Genomic DNA, 25868 nt, shown 5'->3' with positions numbered 1-25868 from the left:
TCTTATATAGCATTATCTACTATTTCTATTCATGCTGAAAGTTATCCTCTCTATATACGAGTATGCAAGTGAGCCAGGCACAGGTCCCTTGGTAGCAAAAACGTAACATTCAGTTTTACATGCAAAAATGCTGTCCTGCAGACCCAGAAATCATGCAAGCTATCCCATTCTCGCTGTATGCAGAACCTCATGGATCTAGAAAGAGTTGCTGTTCTAAAATGAAAGTAAGATGTTTTACATCAGCACTTCTAAAAATTTCATTAAAAATAAAAAGCAGTAACATAAGAATTCAATCCCCGCCACATGAATCTTAATCTGATGCAACCTATGTATGAATATAAATCTGGTGGTTATGTGTTAAAGACACTTTCAAACAGCTAAAGCAGATACTTTTTAAAAAACCTTATTTGTCACCTCCATAGATTTTCACTGGGTTTTGGGGAATTCTGAATTAAAGATGTATGAAATTATAATCTCCAGGTTTTAAGTATTAAGAAATAAACTTAAAACGCACACTCAAGAACAAGACTCTTTGCATTTTAAATAAAAGGTTGTGGATTTTAGCATTTAGGCATTAAGTCTGAAGATCCTGAACTTGCACTTTAGTCAAAGCAAGGTGAATGGTAAAATAAGATACATGAGTCTGAGTTCATTACCTGCTGACTCACTTCAATATCTCTCCAATAGACAGGGTCGGGTTTTTTGCAGATAATCAGGTTGTTACAGCATTCCAAGAAATTCAGAAATGAGCTCTTGACAAAAGTTTCAAGAAAATATATTTTTTATTCAGCAGAGGCAGAAATCCTAGTAAATACAATAATTTCTTACATCCTTCTTTACAACATACTTTTATGTTCAAACATCACACTTCTGTTACAGATTTCAACTAGTATTTCAAATTTTGAAAGACCACATTCACTGAAAAAGGCAAAATACTTTTAGTGTTAAAAAATACACATATCAGAGTAAAAGAGTTGCAAATGTTTTATTTCTTGTGGCTAGTGGTAAGCATTCAAGCCCTTTAGAACACTGCAAGATACGTAGTAGTGATCAGTAATATTGCAAGCATCCAATTAGCACACACAACTATTATATTAAGAAATACATTGTACCATGAAAGATTGTAATCTTTCATGGTACAATGTTGATTTCTCTCTCAAGTAACATTGAAAGACTTTTCCAAACTTCTGTAATTACAGCAACACAGGCTTTTTTACAAATCCCACATTCAAGTCCTCAGCTGCAGCAAAATGGATCTAAGCCTAAACCCCCTCAAAACAACTACCAGGCAAGAACAATTCCCACTCTGAGATGTTCATACAGGTCTTTGGAGTGCAACTGATACTTTCTCAGAAAAAGCAGTTGCAATTCTATTGGGCCTTTTATTTTCAGGAACAGGAATTAGGACAACAATCCCTGAGATCCTGTAGGATGCCTGTAGCCATGTTTTGACAGCCATCAGGTTTTGTTCATTTTCTACGTACCATCTATTCAAACCAGTTTTCTTTCAGTAAAAATAATACAGCATCATCAAATCCATTTTGGTATAACAATTCCATTTCCTCCTGGTTTGGTGGGAACAAAGCTTGCTTAAGTCTTACTAGATTGGTCTGAGACAGCTGCAACAGAGCAAGAAGCTATAAATTAGTTTATTAAAGCAACTTACCTAGACTTGACTGTGTTGCTATCTGTTCTGTCACATCTGTTTCACGCAGCATATGTGAAAACAAAAGACTAGCACGGCTATGTCGACACTAGTAAATTAACCATGTCCAGGTACACTGCTGAGCACCAAGACAAACTGGCACAAATGGTCTGCATATATGCTATTAAATTCACAGCCTCCAAGACAGACTGCCTGTAAAACTGCCCAAAGTTTCTGAAACGTTTTAACTTTGGAAGCATTCCCAGAACTGTCTGGCAGAGTGGTAGCTGGCACATGATAAACTTGTGCAAGGAAATATTTTGACAGCTTACTAGTGCAAACAACCACATTCTTGGGAACATTCCCAGGAAATGTTTAACATACGAATATAAATGTAGTTTGTATTGCCAACAAATTAAGAACTACTCAGCATCTCAAGTGGTCACTTTGATGGTGTAAGAAGATTTCAGAACTTTGCTCTTGAATACATATATTACTAAATTGTTTACAACAAAATTAAAAATTTAATTAGTTAATAATGTTCTGAACACTCCATTTATATGATTAATTTTTTTTTTTTTTACACAATTTTGCAAAACAGTATCAAAATAATCTTCACTATTTGAAGAAAGCAATTATTCCAAGTTCTGACACCAATAGATGGAGGAAGTTCAAAGACAGAGAAAACTGTTCACATTCCAATACAGCTAAAGGAAGACAGAAAACTCTTCATTTCATGTAGATTAGAGTATTCCTGGAAAATTTTTATTCTTGGTGCACATTTTTACAGCTCTAAAAGCTAAAAGTGCTTCAAATGGAATAGTTTAAAAAGTTGCCTGAGATTCTGCACAAGTCTGAACTTGCATGACCCTAGAAGCAATGTAACTGCAATTACTTTACAATCTCTAATCACCAGCTCATTTTCCCTCCTTTAAATGCACTAGATATTATATAAATCATGACCAACATGTAAACAATTGCATAATTTTCAATATGTATGAAATCAATAATATCATACTTTTCCATCATTTATCAAGTACTACCATGCTTAAAATCTCTGTGAAACAATATAAAGATTCAGAAATTCGTTCAATTTAGGAAGACATTACCTGACACTGATTTTACTTAAATTAAGAACACCTATTAGGAACTGTCTAAAAGAAACTAAGAAAATAGTATCAATTAGCGCTATCTTTATTTTTTTTTCCTAATGCACTTTTGTTAACAGCTGGGTCTACCACTATTCAGTATTTTCTTTTATCAAGTCAAAGGAAGCAGTAACTGTGGTTAAAGTCTGTGAGACAACAAAGCTTGCAAAGACAGAAATGTCAACGATGAAAAGGAGGCCAGCCATAAAAATCAGTCTTTGCCTGTATTTCAATATACAGAAGTGTTTCTATAACATCTAACAAAATAACTTCTGGAAACGCGTTGTCACAAATAAGCTTTCAAGCGATGAGGTGACAAGTCATTGTACACCAGGGGTCCTCAAACTACGGCCCACGGGCCGGATATGGCCCCCGGTATTTACAGACCCCGCCGCCCCACCGCCGGGGGCTGGGGGGGAAACCAAGCAGCCGCAGATGACGGCCTGCCACTGCATCCGTGCGCCGGCCCCCTGGTTAAAAAAGTTTGAGGGCCCCTGTATGTACACCATTTCAAATGTATGACTTAAACTTGTATTTAAAATTCAGTTAGAGTAGCTGATTTCAGTAAGTATAATGGGATGTTCTGAAGTTGCCTCTCCTGAGGGATTTTACAGAAGTCTTTATTTGTATTTTTTTTCCTATAAACACTCTGCCTAGCCAAACACAGCTGATCCCCAAAGCAAGCCTAGATTATTTACATTCAACAGCCTGTGATAATTTGTTCAGTTTTGTACTAGATCAATACTGTCCAACTTCTTTATTCTACATTTTCCTTCCTTTATGTTTAAAAGTTTACCTCCATTTGCAAAACAAAAAATGCCAAAACATTAAGTTGATATATAAAGAAAAAACAGACAAAAATAAGCTAACCTTAAACTGCACAACTACCTTTTCTTCTTCTGAGGTTACTAAATAACAAGCAACTCACCATTATATCTTGTTTTGCAAATTTAACATAAAGATCCAGACGTCCTTTATCCTGTGGACAGATATCTAATCGACCGCTGAAGGGAGAAACCGTCACAGTTCTTCCAACAGGAAAGATAGGAAGGCCATTGGTAAGGCCACCATCAACCCACTTCTATTGGAAACAACGAAATATTTTCAAAGTAACCTTAGCACAGCATGATCATAACCAAATACTACATCCTTCCTTTCCCTCCCTCCTCCATCCTACCCTCAACAAAGCTTACAAGTTTCCTTCTTGGAATACCATGAACAAGCTTGAGTAAGAGGCACAAAAATCAAGGACCTGACGAAGTACACACAGAGTGTTTAATCAAGGAGCATTTGACATAATGTGTAAGTATGTGGGTAATATATTTACCAAGCTACTGCTAAGGCTCATTAGTTCATCTAATGATAAAATGCTGCATATAGAATTTTTCTCAACATATACATGAAAAAGTAGGATTGTTATTATTATATGTGAACCATATCAGAAATGCATACTCCTCTAAAACATTACTCGGATTCAAACTAGGAGCTGGACAATCTGTATGTGCATGTAAACTGACTCTACAAGCCAAACCAAGCATGACTCCTCTCTTCTTCCTCAGAGCCTCTTGTCTTACATACACAGTACAAGACAGCATTAGCTGGAAAGCAGAGGGTAACGGTGGAAAGGAGCTAAGAACTGTGGCACAAAACAGGGAGCAGACATCAAGTCTGCTACAGGAACTGAGTATAGGAAAGAATGAGGAAGAAAAAACAAAAGCAACCAATTTCTTTCTTACAAAGCCATTTCTTGGTTCTAAATGCAGTCTAGAGACAAAAGCCTGATTTTTACAGGGACCACAGCCAAATTCCATTCCAATATAAGCAGGGACAGTTGTGACATCTCTTGCCAATATATTTTATACATTCGTATTTCTTCCTGTGCTTACATACACAACCCAAAAATCAACATCAGTCTACTGGCTAGATGCATTGACTGACCATATATGAGGTCTAGTGATCAGATGCATCTCACCGAACTTTATCCTACAGACAATGAGTCATTCTACACTTCCTTTACTGCCAAGGGAGAAAAACACTTCTAGCATGTGATTCACTTCATCCTAAAGCAGGTATTTACATCTGATTTGAATTGTGCTGAAAAAGTGCTTTCTTCTCCACTAATTATAAAAGACACCTAATGCTGTAATTGTAAGATTCACATCCGTGTTTAAGGGTTTGACCTCCCCAGAGGTAACTAAATACTCCAGGATATCATCTTCAAATTTCATTAACAGAGAACACTAAAAATAAATGGCAAACTGTACCAGTACTCTTCAGTGCCAATCAAGCAGAAGACTGCTTTTCTACTGTACAGGATATTATGTGTGGCCATCATAATATGGCAAAATAATGCAAGTATTCCCCATAATATTCTTGAAAACACCCACAGGAATTTAGTCACAAACGTTTTAAAAGAATAATAAAATCTCCCACAAAAAGTATATTACTGGGAAGTTGATTTATGACAACGACATTAAATTTGTCTTCAAACTGTTAGCAAGGCACTAGCTTTCAGTGTACTGACTGCTATACAATAAGCATTATCTCAGGTTACAGTGTTTGCTCTTCAGAAGTCTGTGAGATTCTCTGAGGTCATCACTTGCTTGTATAGATCCCTCTCAGCTGTGTCCTTTACTCTCGCTTAAAGCACAAGTACTTTTAACTCTATAGGTATAGATTTCTCCTAGTGCCACATTTGACTTCAGGCAACCAAAGGAGTTTGTTGTCACTTGTCCCTCGTTCCACTGTCAAGTCCCATACCTGGTGATACATGGATTTACTCTGTTTTACACATGAATACATAGCAAACACACACATCACCACCACCCCAAATGGTATGTGCTTTGCCCACCCCCCACCCCCCCTTCTTCACTCTCTCAGGTGAATGTCATGTTCCTGAGCTTATATTATAATCTACAAACATTCACATTCAGTAGTTTATATGGCCCTTCTCACACTATTATTTCATAATATGCTTCAGAGCTTGATTCTTGACATTAGCTTATACAGGTACCCACAATTCACCATTGAATTACTTTAATTTCCACAACAAAACTCTGTATTTCTTAATGCTTAGGACTGAGAAAAGGAGGAAAAAAATAATACCAAAACCATTTAAAGACACCTTTCAGATTTCTCAAACTCTTAGTACACCATTTGGTGTCCTAACTGCAAGTAAAGCAGCAAAATATCTTAACATTTCTAACACCAACTTTGTGTGTGTGTCTACAGTCATTTATTATTGATTTATATGCCATGTTCCCTGGAATACTATGTGGCCTTTTGTTGTGATTCCCATGGTGACAACAGTGGAGTCCCTGTCTAAGCCACGTTGGACACCATAGCAGATGGCTAATGTCTTTCACAAGTCTAGCTTAGCACTTTTACAACTTATTTTAAAATTAAATCATTTATGAAGGCAAGGGCAGTACTTTTTATTAAGCACTACCTTTTGTGGATTCTGTTACTACTGGCCAATGTCCCTCCATTTTTTTTTCTTTCAAGCATTTGGGTGAAGCTGCTTACTAGTCAAAAATATTTTAGCTTCACAGTCCATCATGTTACACAGTTGAAATAAAACATTTATATGCTGCAAATAAAGAGATGTAATGCTCCAGCTTCTTTTAATTCCATTAACCAATTCTTGAAAAGTCCTTCTCAGCTGATGAAGCACATTCCTGGTAACTTCTGAATTAGTTTCTCTTTTGCAAGTACAGTCCAAAGACAGAGAAAGTTCTGAAAGAGTGTGCAACAAAAACCAAACCAGACAATGAAATTGAGAATGCAGGCTGGACCTAACAGAATTTACCCATTTACCAGTAGATGTTTTTTTTACAATGCTGTTCACTAAGAACAACAGTGACACAAACTACAGCCTCTTAATTAGATACAGTCAACTCAATCACCTGCGGGTCTTTATCTGGTTTAAAAATTAACCTTGCCAGAGGTTCAGAGGACACCAACTCAAAGAAAGATAATTTCACATGCAGCAGGTTTGCTGTGATGTTATTGAAAGCCTAGTCCAAAGGCACCTTAAATCCCCAAACCAAGTAATAAACTAGCCCAATCTGGTTAAGACCATTAACGTCTATAAATTCTTAGATGTTATCTTACACTCTCTTTTCCTTCAGATTTTTTTAGGTTCATCAGACCAGAAGAAAACATACTTGTGAACTGACTGATGTTATGTCTATGCTACCATGTAATTTCACTTATTGCCTCCAGAAGTCTAGCCTCCAAGCATACATACTAAAGGTATGCTAGCTAACTCCATTGAGCCAAATGATTCCCAAAAAGTATTCTTCCTAAAAATAACCCTTAAGGTGCAATGCTGCAAACAGTTTACCCTAGAGTTCACCCTTTAAGAGGAGTACAGTATGGACAGGCTAGCAATGAGTTTGGCTATTTTCTGACACTATTCCATCAGAAGTGTACCATACTCCCTTACATACCGCACATCACGTACCTCTGAGAACATACTGAAATACATTTTAAAAACACCCCCAGATGACCTGGTGATATGTATGCAGGTGACGTACGTAGCCTGCAGAAGATTCAGATCAACTGTTCTGAAGCACAGGTAAGGCCAGTAGACTTGAGCGGCCAGCAGAGAGTAAACTTGATTCCATGCTGTTATGGACCATATGGCCTAAGGAATTTACTCCCTGAAAGTAGTGTAAATGCAGACAGACAGGACATTGGCCTGTTACAGTAAAGCTTTTGGGAAACTTGGAATATGATACCAACTTGATAGGTGGCCTCACAGGGCCAAATCAATATCCAATCCATCTTACTGACTTCAGTGCTTACCATGTCTGGATCATGAGGTTACCTGTCTTGTATCTGGCTCTACAGCGCACGTTTTGTGGCCCCTATTACTCACCCACATATCCTCATTATCCACTATTCCACGCCAAGGCGATACTATTGCAAGAGATATTCTAAGGTTTTTGCTCTCACTGCGCTCTGAGTGTTTTGGACTAAAGAATGAAAGTCATCTACATTTACAGGCAGCAGCTTTCTCAAAAGAAAAAAAAATATCCCCAAACCACAAATGCACCAATGCACTGTTTTACGTAACACGAGATGAGAAAAGTCAGTGCAGACAAGCAGAACTAATCACTCCAACAAATAATAATAAATGAAAGCAGCCTCGTTCCCAGAAACTGCCTTTTCTGAGTCTCACTTAAGGGGAGTAGTACGAAGCTTTGGCAATAACAAGCTTTCAAGTAACCAGTTTCTGTGAAACATTCACTGATTTCACTTTTGAATGCAAAAAATAAAGTTAGGAAGAAATAAGAACTGTCCACTAGGAAGAGGCTGCAGTTGTTTCAGTACATACTGCAATACCTACACAAGTCATAATTGCAGTGTCCATCCAGTAAAATGGGTTTTAACTAAGTTTTGGACAAAACCCTGAGCCAACTTTTCAATTTCTTAATTGAAAGAACAATAGAAAAAATGTAACAACAACAGTGCCTTCCCTTTAACTAATGACAGAATGAACCTAAAAAAATCCACGTATGCCCTCTGAACTGCACAAGCGACATATAAATACTCCAACACCATTTCCAGACCCTGGGAAGTGGCAAGCAGTCTCTGTTTGACTCAAACAGTCAGGCAATACTGATTCAAACTCTTCAAACACTTTAGCTGATATGTATTGCTGTATACATAATTCTAAAGCCAACAAGCTTTACAACATAAAAAACTTCAACTCTCTTGCTAGAGACAAATGCATATGGTTTTGTGGAGGTTTTTTTGGCAAGGTGGTTGTGAGGATTATAGGTCTTCTGAAGACATCATTTGGCTACATATGAGGAATAAAAATTATCACATAGTATTTTTCAGAAAGAAAAAAATGGCTATTTTCAGGCTTCTAGTAGTTACAGACTAAACAGTCAAAATTATTCTTAAAAAGTTAATATGTAAGAAAGACAAAAAGGTTCTTGAAGCTAAACCAAGTACAGGCAACTGTGAAAATGTTTTCTTATAGTAGCTTATACCTCTAAAAACTTCACAGCCAGATGCTATAGGGGGAAAAAAAAACCCCAACAAAAAAACCACACCTTTATTCCTTAATGCTTGTCCAGAGGTAAAAGATTTGAAGGCACCTAAGTATGTAATTTTGTACAGAACATGAGAACAACACATACATAAACAGACACCTGTATTCTAGCACATTCAATCTGCCAAGACCTCCCTATCATTCCTTCCATTAAATATAAAAGCAGAATGGTGTGCCTTTAAATCACAAAGAAATATTTTTAAGTTGGTAACACAGCTTAACCGTGAGAAGAAGCTTCTCATGACAAGTGTTAGACATCTTTAGGAAATAGCTTCACACTACAGAGATCATTTCAGTCTCCGCACCCACAGTTTTTGAAACAACACATTAACACTGTGAAAGATGATATGAGTTTGTTAATCTAAAGTATGAACAGCAACAATAACTATTCTACAAAATAGAGTACTGCACTTGCCTTCCCTTAGGATCAAATCATTACCTCAGAAATTAAGAATGTTCTCATACAAAAAAACCAGCTGGTAGTTAAATTTAATGAAAAATTACCTCTCCTTTATATTCCACTGGCTTAATTCCTGCATATAATGGCACAAAACTACTTGCTAGCAGGACCTAGAGAAAACAAAGCAGAAAGAATAGCGAATGAAATTGAAGAAAAGTGTCAAAACGTGATTAAAACTATTCAATGGGGGTTTTTTTATGACTTGCTGACAACTCTCAAAACAAAGTATCACAACTTAACTTATTGATTAATGTGATTCAAAAGAGTATGAACTTAAGTCTTACACAACGTGAAGTAAATCTATGGCTTGGAGAAACTATGCATATAATGAAAAAAACAAAAACAAAGTATAGAATAGTGTCAAAGAAGCAGCTGACCCAATTGTTCTGCTGGCATATTTGTATAGTGTTTACTCAGAATAAATCAGATTTTCTAAGAATTCAAAATTTCCAAAATACTACAAACAGCCTGAAAACTCACATATGTAGATCTTTATCAGTATTAATACTTTACATTTAATAAATCCAAGTATTAATAAATTACTGTTTGCCCTACTGTACGCCTACATCACTGTCTACAGTAGTTCAATTTTTATTTTTACTTTTTTAGACCACGACACCTCTTCTGTCATGTTTAGATGTGCACACATAATACCCTTCTATCTACTCACAGCATCATCTATGACAGCATGTGCATATATCTCTGTATCTATGTATCCACCCATACATATATATATGCGCACAATCAGTATAGAGTATTTCAAAGAGAAGGAGTACATGTGTGGATAAAGGAGAATACATCAGAAATTTTCATATACCCAAATGTGGTGATATGCATGCATGTGCTTGGCATGGTGGCATGAGACACAAATCTGGTGAACAGAAGCAGGTTACAGACTGGAATATATATACTACGTGTAAGATGATCATGTGCAAAAAAACCCCACAATCCATGGAGACTATGGAAGAAAGTGCCTGAGCTTTTTTTGGTGGAATTGTGTATATTTTTACAACAAATTAAGGTACTTCCAGTATTAAATACATCAATTCCCCTAACAAGTCTGAATTAAGACTCTGTATGAAGTCTTTAACCTTCACTTAGAGAACTTTTTTTGCCTATTTCTCTTCCCAGTGATCCAGACCACCTCAGCTTTGTCTGAGCTCAAATAAAAAGCCTTTCTCTTATTTTCCAAATGTGAAATTGTAGCCATTCCTCTAGCAGACAGGCCTTTCCCTCACAAAAGCATAAGATAAGGTCCCCTGTGAAATCATTCCTGTTCAGGTTTTCAAAAGTGACATCCTACAGAGTTCTCAAGTTCCCAACATCAGTTTCTTCCTCTGACCAACTCCTCATTCCTTCAACTCCATCTCAGTAACTTTGGCCCTTTTAAACTAAGAGAAATGGGGACAAAAGGTTTGGTGAAGGAAAAGGGCTAAAACCAGACGACCACTGCAAAGTGTGACTTCTGTTCACGAAGACTGAAGAAAGCAGTTGGCTCTCCTTATAAAGTCAGTTAGACAAGACTGAGGCTAGGAAGGATGAGTTTGAAGAACTAACACTTAGTATTTCCCTACTACTAACAGACCAGTGTGAGCTCCTGTTCACTGCTCCCACCTTTCCAAACTAAATACAAGTGTTCTGCGCCCTGCTCCCTCACAAACAAACAAATCATGCCTCTCTTCCCCTTCACCTCCAGTTTTAAGAACTGCAGGTCTAGAAAGGCTGGTATGTGATGACTGTCTTCACATATGTAAAGACTATTTCAAAAGTGGAAGATCATTAACTGCCTTCCCACATCCATTGGGATGCAGGGATACTAAAAGAAAATAAGTTTAAAATTGTAGCAACAAGTATTCAGTTTAGCCATTATGAAAAACTTCGGAATCATAAGGCTTGTTAAGCACTAAAATCAATTGTACATGAAGTTGAAAGAATCCTGGCAGAGATTACAGAAGTTTTGCTGTTATGAAACAGTTTGCCCAGCAGTATCTTTATGCCTTGGATGTAGTAGATCACTTCTAAGTGTAACATGATTCTATAACCTAACGAGCTCTGTCCTCCATGCTACCGGAGCAGCCAACAACATGCAGACTGCTGTATAAATGATACACACATAGGTGAAGGCATGCACAAGAACATGTATTATGAGATACACTTGATATTTTCTGTTCTTTCAGTGTATTCCAATGACCAATGATTTGGAATTTTCTTAGTATTATTCCAAATCATTCTACTGCTAGCATACAGAACAAAAAAAAAGAACAGAAATGGTTAGGGTCAACAAAAGAGCTAAATACTAAAAAAAAAATGTATGCATTTCCAAGGCTGACTTGACACTTCTAATTGTCTTCAAGTTAGAAGATTTCACTGCAAAAAACCAACAGACCAACAGAATAATAATCTCCATGCTTGTCACTGCTGGCTACTATAGCTGTAACTAACAGTGCATAATTTGAGATCAAGATTTAAAAAACCTGATACTTTAAAGGCAAACTTCCAATGCATACTTTGAGATTTTGCTAACAAGTGTGATTTTAAGTGTTAATTATAAAGAAGCTCTTCTTTAAGCATCCACAAAGACAGGGAAAGAACGAAGTCCTGCTTATCCTATTTCCTTCTTTATTCTGCTATAACTTATGATTCCTCCACTAATCAATTACTAGAAAGAACATTTGCTTTACATGCATCTGAATTCCTCCTACCATTTCGTATCAGCCTGTATATACAATCCTGATCCAAATTTAAAAAGTGTCACTCAAAAGAAGAGATGGGCAGTAGAAAATATGCTTTCCAGCAACAGTTAAGATACAGTTTATATATGGTACTTAACATTACATTCTATCTAATCCCCACAAGGACCTGTGGAAAGTGTTGGATATTATTTTTTTAACTTCCTTTTTTTTTTTTACTTTCTTTTGTGATAAACTATAACAGAAATGGTATCAGTGAAGTAAGACATGCAAAAAGACTCAGTAAATTGTTACAAAATTTGCAGATTCTCGATTTCATTCTTATCTACTGTAACCATTAGTTACCCTGTTACATTTTAAACGTTCTTTGCCTAAAAGGTAGTACTTTAAAAACAGATACAGGAAACACACACACACAAAATCAATTTTAGCAAAATTTGCAAAACTAGCATCAAATTCTGCTTCCATTGTTTATGTTATGGTTGTAGCGCCACTGAGTGTGATTACTTGAGTAAAACAGTGATTTATTGTACAGCTAGCAACATAATCCTAAGCCTTGAAGAAATTAAAACATTTTTATTTAATGCAGCAATATTCAGCTTCATTACCTTAATGAGGTCCTCCCTGGAGGCAAAATTGGAAATCAAGTGATTTTTCTTAGTTTTGGTGTTAGTGACTGACACATAGAGCCGGTTCTCAGCTATCTCATGAGCATTAGAAGGAAGAATAGATTCTATGCCTCCCCTAGAGTAAAGAAAATGCTAAACATCATTCACTGTCATTATTTAAAAACCTTGCAAATATATTAGGGGTGAAAGAAAGAGTGCTGGGCACACCACAGTGTAGAACAAACATGCACACTCTCCATTTTCACGTACAGAGCTTCACACAGAAATTAAGATATGCATTAAGATAGGTACCGAAGTGTTTTCATAAAATCATAACCAGGTGTTACAGCACCAAAGTCCAATTTTCTAACTTCTTCTGCAAATCCACAGGCAAACTTCTTACATTTCTGGAAAATAAAAATATTTACCATTAAGGATGCTTTAGTTATGGGAAGTATGTTCATCTGTGGTATCTAAACCATACTAGCAGCTAAAGGTTAATCAAGAGAGAGCCACAAGATCAGACCGAAATATTTTCCCATAAATGTTTGGTTTGTAACAAAATGTTGACCCTTTTATAAGAACTAATTTGTAAGAAAACAAGATTCCTAATTAAAAACCAAATCAAAACCCAAACCCCCTCACATGAGTACCAGTTTAACAATCAAGGAAATTTAAAGGTTTTTCTTCTACATATTACTACTGTCAAATAATGAGTTCTCTGAACATACCATCATGAGAATGATTATTTATATTTCAAGTGTAAAGCCACCTTCTGTTTTAAAGACTACTCCAGTACTCAAACCAGACACAAGTACCTTGAGATGCCTATAAACCATAAAAAAACCCTACAATTCTTACAATTTCTTTTCACAAGTTGAAAAACCATGCTACTAACAAATATACATATTTAATTAATATAATACCATGGAAGTATTTAATGAATGGAATACTATAATGAATGATACAAGAGAAGACACTGCAGAAAACCAGGCCACAGATTCCACTGCAGAAACCTCTTTCACACAAGCTGAAATACGTTAATGACTCCAGAAAAATAGCTTTAAGTGTGACCCGTAAGAACTCCAAAAGGACACCAAAGGAATTGGTAGCATTTATCTTTTAGCAAAAAGTTTCTGAAACAATTAATTATGATTCTGAATGCTTAAGACTCACTGTTCAGTATTTGTATTCCTCTTCTAATCCTTTCATGCTCTCTAATGATTTTAGGGGCTTGGGAAAAAACTAAATCCAATCTTATGCAACTTTCTGAAATTGGTACTGAATAGATCTATTATACTCATAGTCACCTATCTAAACACATTTATAGACTAAAAGATCTGTCTACAGATAGTTTGGGGCTCCTGGGTTATTAGCTTCCTGCATGAAGAGTAAGTATGTCGCTAATAACAAAATAAATGATTGACATGACTGGAAGGGGGGGCTGGGGGAGCAGGCAGAGAAAGAACCGAATATGTCCTACTGAGGAGGAGAGTACAGGATTTAATGGAAGGAAAACCAGGAAAAAGTTGGGGTGAGGATTAGTATGAGATAAGCAAGCTGACTGAAGCATTTTAATTTCCTCACACCACTCGCATGCCAGATCGCTCATGTAAATGAGACATAAATGTAGTTCTTTCATTTACTTTCTCTATATAGACTTCAAAGAAATTTATCAAAAAAGTTCATTAAGAAGTCCATATCGCTTAAAGCAACAATCACTGTAAAGATTTGTGCTAATCAATTTCACACAGGTGAGATTTGCACCTTTACCCTACAAGGTACTTGTCATTGCCTGTTCCAAGCCAATTCAAATATATCAAGTATATGTACTAAGTCTTCAATTTATTCTCCATTAGGCAGATAGGGTTCTTCTGTAGTCAGTCAGCTGGAAAAAGGCACATTCAGACACCTTCTCTCTCCAAACAGAGAAGAAACCCACAAAAGCCTACAGAGAAGTAGCTCAAAACCACCATCTTTATATCTCAGATGCTTTAAAAGTGATGGGGAGCTAAGAGTAACGTGGAGCTGGATGAAACCAAACCTAGGTGAACAACAGAAAACTACTTCCCATATTACAAGTTACTAAGAATAGCCCGCACCTAGACTCTAAATTCTTGCTGCCAAAAGGGACAACTTCTTACAGCTACAATTTGTTTATAATTTTAGTTCTAGAAGCATTAAACAATACAACTACATTTTAAATAGTGACTGAGGTCATGTTTAGAAATTGGACCTACTTGTACCGAGTTAACCACACTTGACATCAAACATAATTAAGGTATTTTTAGAATAAACAGGTTCTTATCTATAACTCTATAAGCATCCCTAGAATTCTCAAGTCCCTTGCCTTTTCAACAGTGACAAAAAAAGATGTGACAAAAACATTTGCAAACTGTCATATTAGAACAGCAACAGTCAAAACAAGAAATCTTCAGTTAGATTCTCTCCAAGATAATGAAAGGTTGTATTAGAGCTTCAAGACTAGGACATGGTGAAAGTCCTAATTATACCTTCTCTAACATAGCCATCTCTGGGGAAAGAAAAAAAGAAAAAAATAAACTGATGTAAGAGTTGTATTTATGGATATAAAATATTTCAAGTTAGCAGTGTAATAATTATCATGATAAAGACATGAAAAAATAATTCTATTCAGTACACAACACTGCCTTTATCTAAGTTCCATGGTAATTAGGAAGAATTATTCCCCCAAAAAAACAGCTCTCAATTTTCCATGTTACATGTAAGCAGTGTAACAGAACAACTAAAAAGTAAATTTAAAAAAAGGACTAAGAAGTTCATAAAACATTCTTCAGCTTGTATGAAAATGACATTTTTAAGCAAAAATCCATCAGACTCAATGTATTATAGGCTTAGTTTTGACAAACAAAAATAATAACTGCACTAATATTTTTACATAGAAAGATCTATTTAAGTTGGACCAGGCTAGAAACAAATGCTCACACCCGGAGCCTACAATTAACAGAAAAATCTCCTTGGGCTAAGAAAAGGCTAGTTACTGTACCTATCATAGAGAAAATTTCTGTCAGAGGTATGCATTATATCAGGCAAACTTGAAACTGAACAACTAGTCAGAGGCTACAAAAAAGGAGTAACACCTGAACAGAATATAAAGCAAGGTTCTCTTCACAACAGAGTGGAACTTGTCTAATAGCAAATCATATAAAGAATGCACCTGGGGTGGTAGTGGAAGGCAAGGAAGAACTTCCTGCTGAAAGCAACGGACGTAGAGTTAACTCTGCAAGCTAAGTTCATACCCCAGCAGAAACAAATAACAACAACAAAAAAAAACCCAACCAAAACCAAAAACACACCAACCAAAAAAGAAAGATCAGTGGCAAAGTGTGGTATTGTTTGGGACTATTATTTGAAGCAAATGCAGTGAAACTTGTATTAAGTGAGGCCCGGAGAAACTTAGCCGACACTCACCAGACTGAAACCCAAGTGTACTTAGAAAAAAAATCTAACAGACCTCCTGCCCTAATAATGCTGTTTACTGTAATTCAAAATATTAAAGAAAGATCTTAACATTTTGGCAAGGCCTAGACCTTTGCATATATTAAGGCAAAGTCACTGCAGGCACTTCAGGAGGGCAAAGCAGTCTTAACCTATGGGGAAAAACAAACAAACAGAAAAGCTAATGCCCTCCCACATAACCTGTAATAGGGCAGTCATATTATATAATTTTATGTATATAAAATTATGTATATTATATAATATGACTATATGTCATAACATATGAATAAGTTACATTCATATAAGTATATATGAATATAACTTGTTTCTATATGACACCATATCCATGGTGAGAAAAAAAAGTGGCATCTCTGGAGAAAAAAACCCAAACACACATATGCAGCATGTCAGAACAGAATTGCTGTGAGAGTTAACCCTCCCTGGCACACGGTGGGGCTACTGCTGTTAAGTCATAAACTGTACCGAGTCTAAAGGAGGCGTAAAAGCCACTTCTTGCGCTGTCTGATGGAGCACTGACAGCAAAGAAAAAAACAAGCCAGTGTGTGGTGTTCTTCAACTTTATGCAGATATACTCCATCTACCATTTTCATCTCCTTTCACAAAAGTATGAAAGGATGGTGCTATGCATTTGTTTAAGAAACCCTACCTCTAGCCAAGAAGAAAATTATTAACTTTGTAATGTACAGTGATCGAGTACATATATATTTTGGTGTATTAAAGTATATCTGGTTGCATACAACTCAACACTCACACACATGAAATTTATATTTACATAGCCTAAATTATAAAGTTCATATGACAGTTTTTTTCTGTGAAGAAATACTTGCTTCATAAATATTTCTGCCCACAAGTCACAGATTTTATTAATGAAAACATATACATGAGTCCTGTTTCTTTAAAAGAAATAAGAAGAAAACCAAGAACCAAAACATTTTAAAAAACCTTAATGGCAGATGATTATATCAAAAATATCCTTTGACAATTATCATATCCTATACCTTCGAGTTTATTAATTTACCTCTATATTTTCTGGTACTGCTAATAAGACAGTGGCAGCCAGTGATCCTGCTGAAGCTCCCGCAAAAGCTTTCACAACTTTCAGGAACTTCTTACCATGCTTGTAAAAAGCAGCTGCTGCCCCCAAGTGGTAAATACCCAGAAAACCACAGGCTGCAAACGACAGATTGATACGTTTCATTTTTGCTGCGGAAAGAAAAGTTTCAGAGTCAGAAGATCAGTTAATTTTATCTTATAATATACATCTATACTTTTGCCACTGAACACACAACATACTGTATCTACGTAACAGAGCAGTTAAGAACAGTAAAAACCTTTGATTACTAAATAAATCAAACAAGTAGCAGTTAGTTTAGCAACTCCAAAATTGAAAACAACTCTAAAATACTCCTTAGAACAAATCCCTTTTTCAATCAATCATTCGATAAATATATATATATAATTATATACAATGTAACTGCACATTTTCTTCTAACTTGTCAAAGAAATACAAAATAGAAGTAGCTACTCAAAAGTGATAAGAGAATGCTGTTGGAGAGCAAGCACCGTTAGCCAGATGGAATAAAAAGCAAATTAAAAATAAAACTACTGGCTACTGTATCATCCCCTTACACACACACACAGCCTTGTATAACTCACACAGCCAATATAATTCTCTAAAAAATCAATTTTTTTTACTTCGCATTTGGAACTCATTTGCTTACTAATATTATTAGACACCACTAACAGACAAATTCTTATTTAAAGTAATTTCTCATTTAGAAAAGAAAAACACAATGCATTGTGTTACTATTATTAAAACAAGAAGAAATTAAAAAAAATATATCAAAGTAAAACACAAAGCACTAAATGTATAACACACATAAAGTCTGACGGTGCCAAGGACAGAATTTAGAATTCATAAAAAAAACCAGGAAGCATAAGTTCAGATCTTTAGCGATGTTTTATTAAAAAAATTAAATATGAGGCCATACATGTTATTAGCTCTTCTGCAAATAACTACAATTATGACAGCAAGGTATTACAGATTATATTGTACAGAGATAATCAAGATACTAAGCAGATTATCTTAGTACTGAATTAGTACAAACTAATACTAGTACAAACTGAAATAGTACACACTCCTAGTATATTTAGATACATCTTCATAGGAACTGGACAAAAACCCAAAATTCAGTACACTCAGTAATATACTTGATTTTTCTCATTCATAATGCAATAGCTGATGAGATGTTTCTTTTGGAAATAATTTACGAACACTGTGGTATCAGTTCTGATGAAGAGAGGCAAATGTGTACAGCAGCACATTTTGATTTAAGTTGCCTCTTCAATTCAGAAATGGGAAAAACAGGAAAGATGGGGATAAGAAACAGTTTTCAAAATCACCAGATAAGAAGACATGCTAAACTCAATTGCTTTACCTGTAACACAAAATCAGATCACGAATGGGTCTAACCAGTTTTACTATTTAAAAACAAACAAACAAATTGAGAAAGCACATTTCATAGTGCCAGAGCATACTGTTTGGTGCATCAGTCATGCTGCTATAAACACCACACTATCATGAGTTTGTCAACTGTGCTTTACCTGCTTTGCACTGGAAATGCTTGCATATCCACCTGTAAGTAGGAATACTTCTAACTTATATCTAACACTTTTGTACCGATCGAAAGAATTTCAGGTTGGCTTTTGCTGTGACAGTATGACAGAAATGCATTTGCAATGAAGCAAATGATAAATCATGTTACTACTTTTAAAAAGAAAGGATTTTTTACTTTAAAGAAAAAAATCACTGTACTGCATAGAAGATAAAAAACACTTAAGATTTTACTGGAAGACAACAAACACAACACTACTTCAAAGATTTTTATTTTTTTTTTAGTGAAGTGGAAGAAAAAACGGATTTTCAAGTATGATGCCATGATGTGCTTCCTTTCAAGCAAGTTAAAACTCTTGGGAGTTTAAACAACTGATGCAGCTGTTTCTATGCCTTCTACAAATTAGGAGCAAAGATGCATCTGCTTCAGGGGACGCTGACAAAAAGTTGAAGTTGGTTAAAGCAACTAAATTATTTAGTAGGAAGAAAAGCAAGCATGGAAGAATTAACACCCATTTTTGTTCAAAAGATTTCAGGCTCAAGACACTACTAAGGTGAACCGTTGTATGCAATAAGAACCATGTTTACGTAATTGATTGGGCAGAAAATAAACAAGAAAAGCAAGAGGTCAAAAGTCCTGAGAATTACATTAAAGGGACCTATGAAATGTAACTAAGAAACAAAAGTGTAACACAATAAGATTATGTAAATAAAAACAAGCATATGTATGTTTATGTTTCTGTATATACATATCTTCTAAACGTTCTAAAAGGCTAATTTTCAAAGCATGCTAAAAGGTATCTCTCCCTGCTGGAAAATACTGTAGATGTTCATAAATCAAAAAAAAGATGAAAACTTTTTAAAAAGAGTATATAAAGCATAGATACTGTAAGAAATTTTAGATATTTTTTTAATTAAAAAAATCCCTACAAATGTAGAAGACAAGCACACTTCATTGTATAAAGAATTGGCTGGTACGTTTTTTCTAAAGCAAGAACAGAAAAGGAGGTTATGTGAACTGAAGAGAATATTTCTATCTTGATCAAAAACTGCTGAAAATATACTGACTGAAGTCAGATGGCCACGCCTTCTCTTACATGGCTTCATGAGGAAATTTTATTTTTTTTATATGAGCTTTAGTCCTATCTAATTATCAGTTACTGTGAGTAACCACTGTTCTCAAGTGTCTGGACACAACGGCATTCCCTCTTTGATGAGAGTTAATTTCTTCACACTTAGATCCCATACTTCTCTTCCTCCTTCTTCATTCCCCTACCTAAGAGACACAGAGATTACTGAATAAGCATTCATATCAGCTTCTTGCCTGACGAAAGGATTCAGCGAGATGAACACGCAAAAACAGAACACTGAGATTTCAAGTTGAGAAGCACTTTTTCAAGTCCAAACAGACGAAAGGAACGCAATGCAAGACGCAGTTAAAAATAAATCCTTTTTCTTTTCTTCTTTAAACAGAAGTTCTTGATCCACTGGATTTGTATGGCATGCAATACAGCACTGTTTTACAGATTCCCCCAGAGAACTTGCAAATCAGAAGAAGAAACTGCATGTCTGTGTTATCAAGGTACTACATTTTTTTTTAATTGGGATCAGTTCCCAAGCCTACACCATGTATTTGTCACATATACATGAAATTTAAAAATACTTGGGTAAAAATTTTGATCAGCAGATGGCATTCGTGTTCAAATGACAGATCTGGTGGTTACATCTAGCTGCATGACTGTGAAATGGGTTTTGCACATACATGTAATAACCCTATAAGTGGGTAAACAATGAGAAAAAAAGTAATCATCACTGAATCATAAAATAATTCAGGAGGTCTCTCACCCAACGTTCTTCTGCTCAAAACAGCACCAGCTATCAGATCAAAGTGGGTTGCTCAGGGCTTTACCCAATTGTTAATTTAAAAATTTCTTTAAAACAGTTTAGCCCCTAAGAGATAGCTAGCACCTGTTGCTAGGTAAAACAATCAGGTCCTCTTTCATTTGTTCAGAATATTAAAATCGGTAGAGTACTGCTAACAATCAGCATTACAGAGAAGAAAGAACATCAACATCTTCATTCAGGATTATGCATCTACCTGAAGGCCTCTTACAACAAATCTGTAACAAAGCTCTTGACCTACAAAGATGATACAGATGAATAAGAATCATAGTTCTATAAGGAACTATCTGCTTGACAGATGCAGTAAGCAATGTCATTTCAGCTTGCAAAGGAATCTCCGAGTAAGAGGAAAAGGTAAGAACACTCATTAGATGAATGTACTGTAAAATCAGAAAAGCAAGGACTAAGAAACCAAGATGCTCACTTTTATAAGAACATAAACTTCCCATTTCTTTTGATTCTTCCAAATATGTCATGGCAACAATTGATTTGCAAGTTAGAACGGTGTATTTCAGAAACAGAATGATTCAAAAATGTCTTCTGCTTTGGTGGTACGTCATTAGTAGATCACTACTCTTCGATCACAGATAGCAGGGTTATAACAACTCCCAAGAGGACATATAGAGAAATTTAATTAAGTCTACAGCATGACTATTCCCTGACAATTTCTTACAGAGTACCAGAAAGAGAAGTGCAGTCACATCTGGACAGACCATTTTTTCAGCTGTCTGGACAAACAGCAAGATCTTGCTGTCTTAGAAAAGGTATGAAACACCTGTTCCACAAGACTTCAGAACAAATATTCTCAGAGGGTTTAACAAATTCTGACCATTAAACTTATTATCTATTAACTCAAAGCTATATTGGCATGTCTTAAGAAAAAAACTGCAATGAACCTTAAAAGATACACAAGTACATTTCAGCTGGACAGTGCACACACATCTATGTATTGTAGAGATAGGATATAAACAGGATACAGCAAATGCTTTTGCCACTGCTTTTCAAAAACGTCATTTTTGAATGGCAAATTTCAAAAGATAAAGATTTTAACCAGGTAAGGGGATAGGTATGCTTCTGTTGTCTACAAGAAAAAAAAAACAAGCATAAGAAAAGATAAGTACAGGAAGAAACTAGAAGGATACTGGGGATGTTCAGCCTCATTACTTTACAGATAATGCAGCAGTGCTCAAGATAAACATAAACCTATGAGTTCTATTTAAAAGAATCTCACATATGTGGAGGGCAAAAAAAATCACTGGCGATTAAAAATATACTGGGGGGAATAAAATATTCTGTTTATTCAGCAGTATCTCATCCATTTCTAATGCAAACCAACAAGAGGATGTACGTAAAGAGACAAGCCTGTATAGCAGAATTATGATACAGTACAATATAGCTTTTTCAGGATAGGTACAGTCTTCCCAATTGTCATGCACAAGCAATAACACAACAGTTTCTCATACTGCTGTCTCCTGAGCAATATAATTATATAAACAGTGTACCATCTCAGTGTCTTAACCAGTCAGCTACCTCCCTGCTACCCCATTCGTAAACAAAAGCCGAAAATGCCCAAAGCAACTGACTAAAAAACCTTCACAAACAAAAATTAAATATACATAGAACACAAATGACTAAGCACCCTAAAGCATAGGAGCTAAAATGCATGATGTGTAACACCACATTTGAGGATTAGTTATTAGCTAGGAATGACAAAACAAGCAAAGTTACGGAAAGAACTTTTTAGCTAGGCAGCATTGCTAAAATAAAGGTCATACTTGCAACTACTAATTTAGTAAGAAAGCACCATTCACACAGGAATGTTTAATTGCTTTTTCACATTTGTAACAGAAAAAAGTTCACTAGCATCATAGACCATGCATAGCCTTCAGCGAGAACTCAAGAAACTGATTCTCCCTATCACACAGGATAAGCACTATAAGAGCTTGATGAAGTTGAGGAAAAATAAAATAAAAATAGTAATGCAAAACAATCAGTACAAAATCCAATCAGCCATTAAAACACTTAGGAGAATCACATGAGTCTTTGCAAACTATAAAAATTGTGTATAATCCCCTTAAAATTAAAAAATAAACACGTCACTTGATACAAAACTTTCAAATCAGAAGTTTAGACCATCTTGATCATTATTACAAGATGTCTAGAGAGCACAGGGAAGGCTGACTTCTTAAGAAAAGGTGGTAATGGTTCAATACCTTCTAATGGATGTTGGCTTCCATCACATACTCCACTGCAGCTTTTAACAGAAGCTGATTTAGCTCCCTCTGCACAAAGAGTCATCCCTGTATCTACCACTGGTAGTTTATCATTTCTCTTTGAAACCTACAATCATACAGTCAAATATTACTATTAAAAAGAGAAAAAAGGCAAATAACAGATGACCATTATTTATCCTTAAACAGATTAATAGTCAATTAAAACAGTTGTAAAACCACCTAGATGAATTTTACAATTGCTTACTCCGCATCAAACTAGTTGAAACCACAATGTTCCACTATGTATACATGCAGCAATTCATATTTTAATGATGAGCTTAATTAGCCATCTAGAAAAACAGTACCATTTGGAACTGTCAGTGTCCAAGATTAGCCTTAATTTTGTGTCCTTTCCTACTAATTTTGTTTATATCCAGAGATTTTCTCATGATCAAACTCTTATGGTTTTATTCTCCCTTACAATTGAAATAAAAATTGACACACACACACACCCCCTTTTTTAGCAGTATCACATTAGTAAAAGGTTTTCAACAGAACTCTGGTCCTGTCCTTCACTAAACAGATGTTATTCTAACTAATAAGCCTATCAGTTATGATGAGTATTGTCTGAAGTATAATTTAAAAAAAACTAATCTTCCTCCCCAACTTAGAACTGCCATCAGACACAGAAAGTTCATTCTAAAACACTGGCTCTCCTGCAACTTGTTGCTGCCTGCCTCTTGACCTTGACATACTAAAGGCATCTTCAATACATAAATAAGGCTGCAAGATCAAAAGCTTAGCTCTGGTGACTCTAAAAGAAGTTATATTATCACTGTATTGATGCACATCACTCATACCTAAAGCACCACAAAAAATACTTACCTGGAATTCAACTCTGTTACATGGTGCTCTTAGGGTGCAATGGTTTAGAATTCCGACCCAGAACCGCTGAGTTTTTGGAAACATGCAACTACCCAATCTGCCTTCTTCCAACTGAAGTAACAGCATTTGAGCACTACAACAGCATTTAGCAGTCCACATTTTCGTTAAAGTGACCTCTGGATCGAGATGATGTGGTAAGCAAACTGATACTTTCAGAAGCTGGTTTATCATGGAGTTACAAAGGAAATATCAATAGATAAGCTTGGACACCATAGAAGTACACCGCAGAAACTTTCTTCTAAACACAACCTGTTTAGAAACATTAAGGGGGGGGAAGAAAAAAGAAGGAAAAAAGGAGAAGTTGAAAGGCAGCTGGACATCAAGACCCTGGTACTGTGACAAGGCCATCTTCACAACCCTCTCACTTAAAACACAGATGCATTAATAGTTGATTCACTTGACAATGAAACAATGTTCAGTAGCTACTCTCTCTCTCACCAGCCTCCATCTGGCACTGTGTTGTTCACCACTAACCATAAAGTCAACCGTTCATTTCAGAAACATGAAGGGCTAATATTGTTAGTAACACAAAAACAAGCAAACAAACTGCCCCTTATAATTAACGTGAACACACTGCTCCTGCTCCCTCGGCTGGAAAACTTGTCAGGAGTGTTCCAGCAACTCCAAATTGATTGTTCACAAAACCAAAGTCTGAAGACAAGATCCTAGTAAGAAAAACTCAAGCATGCCAGCTGGTACAAGGCAAATCTTGTAATCTGTGCTAGGAGTGACTCACAAATCTGGTTTAAGTCTGGTTAACACCTAGCAAAACTTTGGCCATGAAGAGGAACATCAGGAAACGTGCTTGTACAGATGAAAAGCAGGTTACTGTCCCGACTACCAGTGCAAACCCAGTGTGATTCTGTGTAGGCAAGGTCTCAGAGGTGTACCATCAACTTCTACTTTATTGCCAGTCAAGTGAGTTTCAAGTTTTATGCTTCCCCTTGTGTGCCCTAAGAGGCCTACAATGCAACTGGATTTTTCCTCCCTCCACTTTTCCCCGGTAAACAACCGATATAAACAAGCAAAACTGAGCTGAAATCACGACACGAAACTTTTAAATGGAACAAATACAGAACGTCAACTGACAACTTAAGTGACATAATTAAAAAAGCCACCGCGTCTCTTGCACTCGTAAGCTTACAACAGAAGGGCGATTTTTAAGCGGCCTACGCCCCTTCACATGTTAAGCTCAAAGCCGCCAGGCTCCCCCCCGGTTCCCTCCGCGCAGGCTCCCGCCTCAGACCCTCCCGAGGCCCAGCAGCCCCCTGCCCCTCTCGGCTGCCGGGCGGGATCCGGCCGCGGCGGAGCGGCCCAGCCTCCGCCGTTAAACAGGCCGAGGCGCCGGCTAACAGCTCCGGGCCGCGCTCCCAGGGTCGCGGCGACTCCAGGGAACTGCTCCCGCCCGCCGGTGGCTCGTCCTCGCTCCACAGCTCGCGAGACGACCGCCCCGCCCCTCCGCGCGCTACCTCCGCCGGCGGCGGCGCGGCCTCTGTGCGCTACGGCGGCAGCGGGAGAGTGGCGGGGGCGGGAGAGTGGCGCCCGCGGCGCGCGGGACGCATGGCCCCGCCCCTGCTGCGCAGCTCGGGGCGGTTGGCGTGCGCGGGACGCGGGCGCCCGGCGCGGGGACGGGAGGGGAGGGGAGGGGAGGGGAGGGGAGGGGCCGGGCGGCCGGCCGCAGCCCCCGCGCTGGGAGAAGCGGCGCCCCAGAGCCCTGCGAGGGGGGCGGTGGGCGGTGAGGTGAGCGCGCTCCGCCTTCACCCCCGGGCGGCGGGTGCTGGGTGCGCCGCCCTGCCTGGGCCGCCCTGCCTGGGCCGGCGGAGGGAGCGGGCCCGCGGGGTGCCCGCCGCCCGCCCCACGCTGTCACCCGGTCAGCTGTCGCTGCGAGGCGGCGTGTGGGGGCGGGGGTCAGCGCCGCCCTGTGCCGGGCCGGGCGCTGCGTGGGGCTTCCTGCTGCCGAAGGGGCGCACTCAGGGCGGCGGCGTTCTTTGCTTTTGTGTGTGTGTGTGTGTGTTTGTGTTTTAATAAGGTGAGTGCGCTCACCCTTCTGGCACAGGATTACAAGAGACAGCACAGCG

General features: G+C 37.3%; 1 protein-coding gene across 6 annotated transcripts; it reads right to left on the bottom strand.

Moving 5' to 3' along the window:
- Window positions 1-763: 763 nt before the first annotated feature.
- PNPLA4 (patatin like phospholipase domain containing 4) lies at window positions 764-25342 on the bottom strand. 6 transcript variants are annotated; one of them, XM_055702602.1, is made up of 9 exons: window positions 25260-25342; window positions 23731-24039; window positions 22846-22972; window positions 17135-17319; window positions 12931-13025; window positions 12619-12754; window positions 9365-9430; window positions 3722-3874; window positions 764-1619 (listed from the first exon to the last, which is right to left on the bottom strand). In XM_055702602.1, exons 2-9 carry the CDS (start codon window positions 23959-23961, stop codon window positions 1488-1490), a joined length of 1125 nt encoding a protein of 374 aa, XP_055558577.1. In that variant the 5' UTR covers window positions 23962-24039; window positions 25260-25342; the 3' UTR covers window positions 764-1487. The 6 variants fall into 6 exon arrangements, with proteins under 6 accessions (XP_055558577.1, XP_055558576.1, XP_055558578.1 ...); XM_055702601.1 differs by lacking the exon at window positions 25260-25342 and adding an exon at window positions 24935-25240; XM_055702603.1 differs by lacking the exon at window positions 25260-25342 and having other exon boundaries at window positions 3722-3871; window positions 23731-25241.
- Between the last annotated feature and the right edge of the window lie 526 nt (window positions 25343-25868).

The sequence above is a fragment of the Falco cherrug genome, chromosome 2 (assembly GCF_023634085.1).
Source record: "Falco cherrug isolate bFalChe1 chromosome 2, bFalChe1.pri, whole genome shotgun sequence".
Classification (NCBI taxonomy): Eukaryota; Metazoa; Chordata; class Aves; order Falconiformes; family Falconidae; genus Falco; species Falco cherrug.
This window is presented reverse-complemented; position numbering and strand designations above follow the sequence as displayed.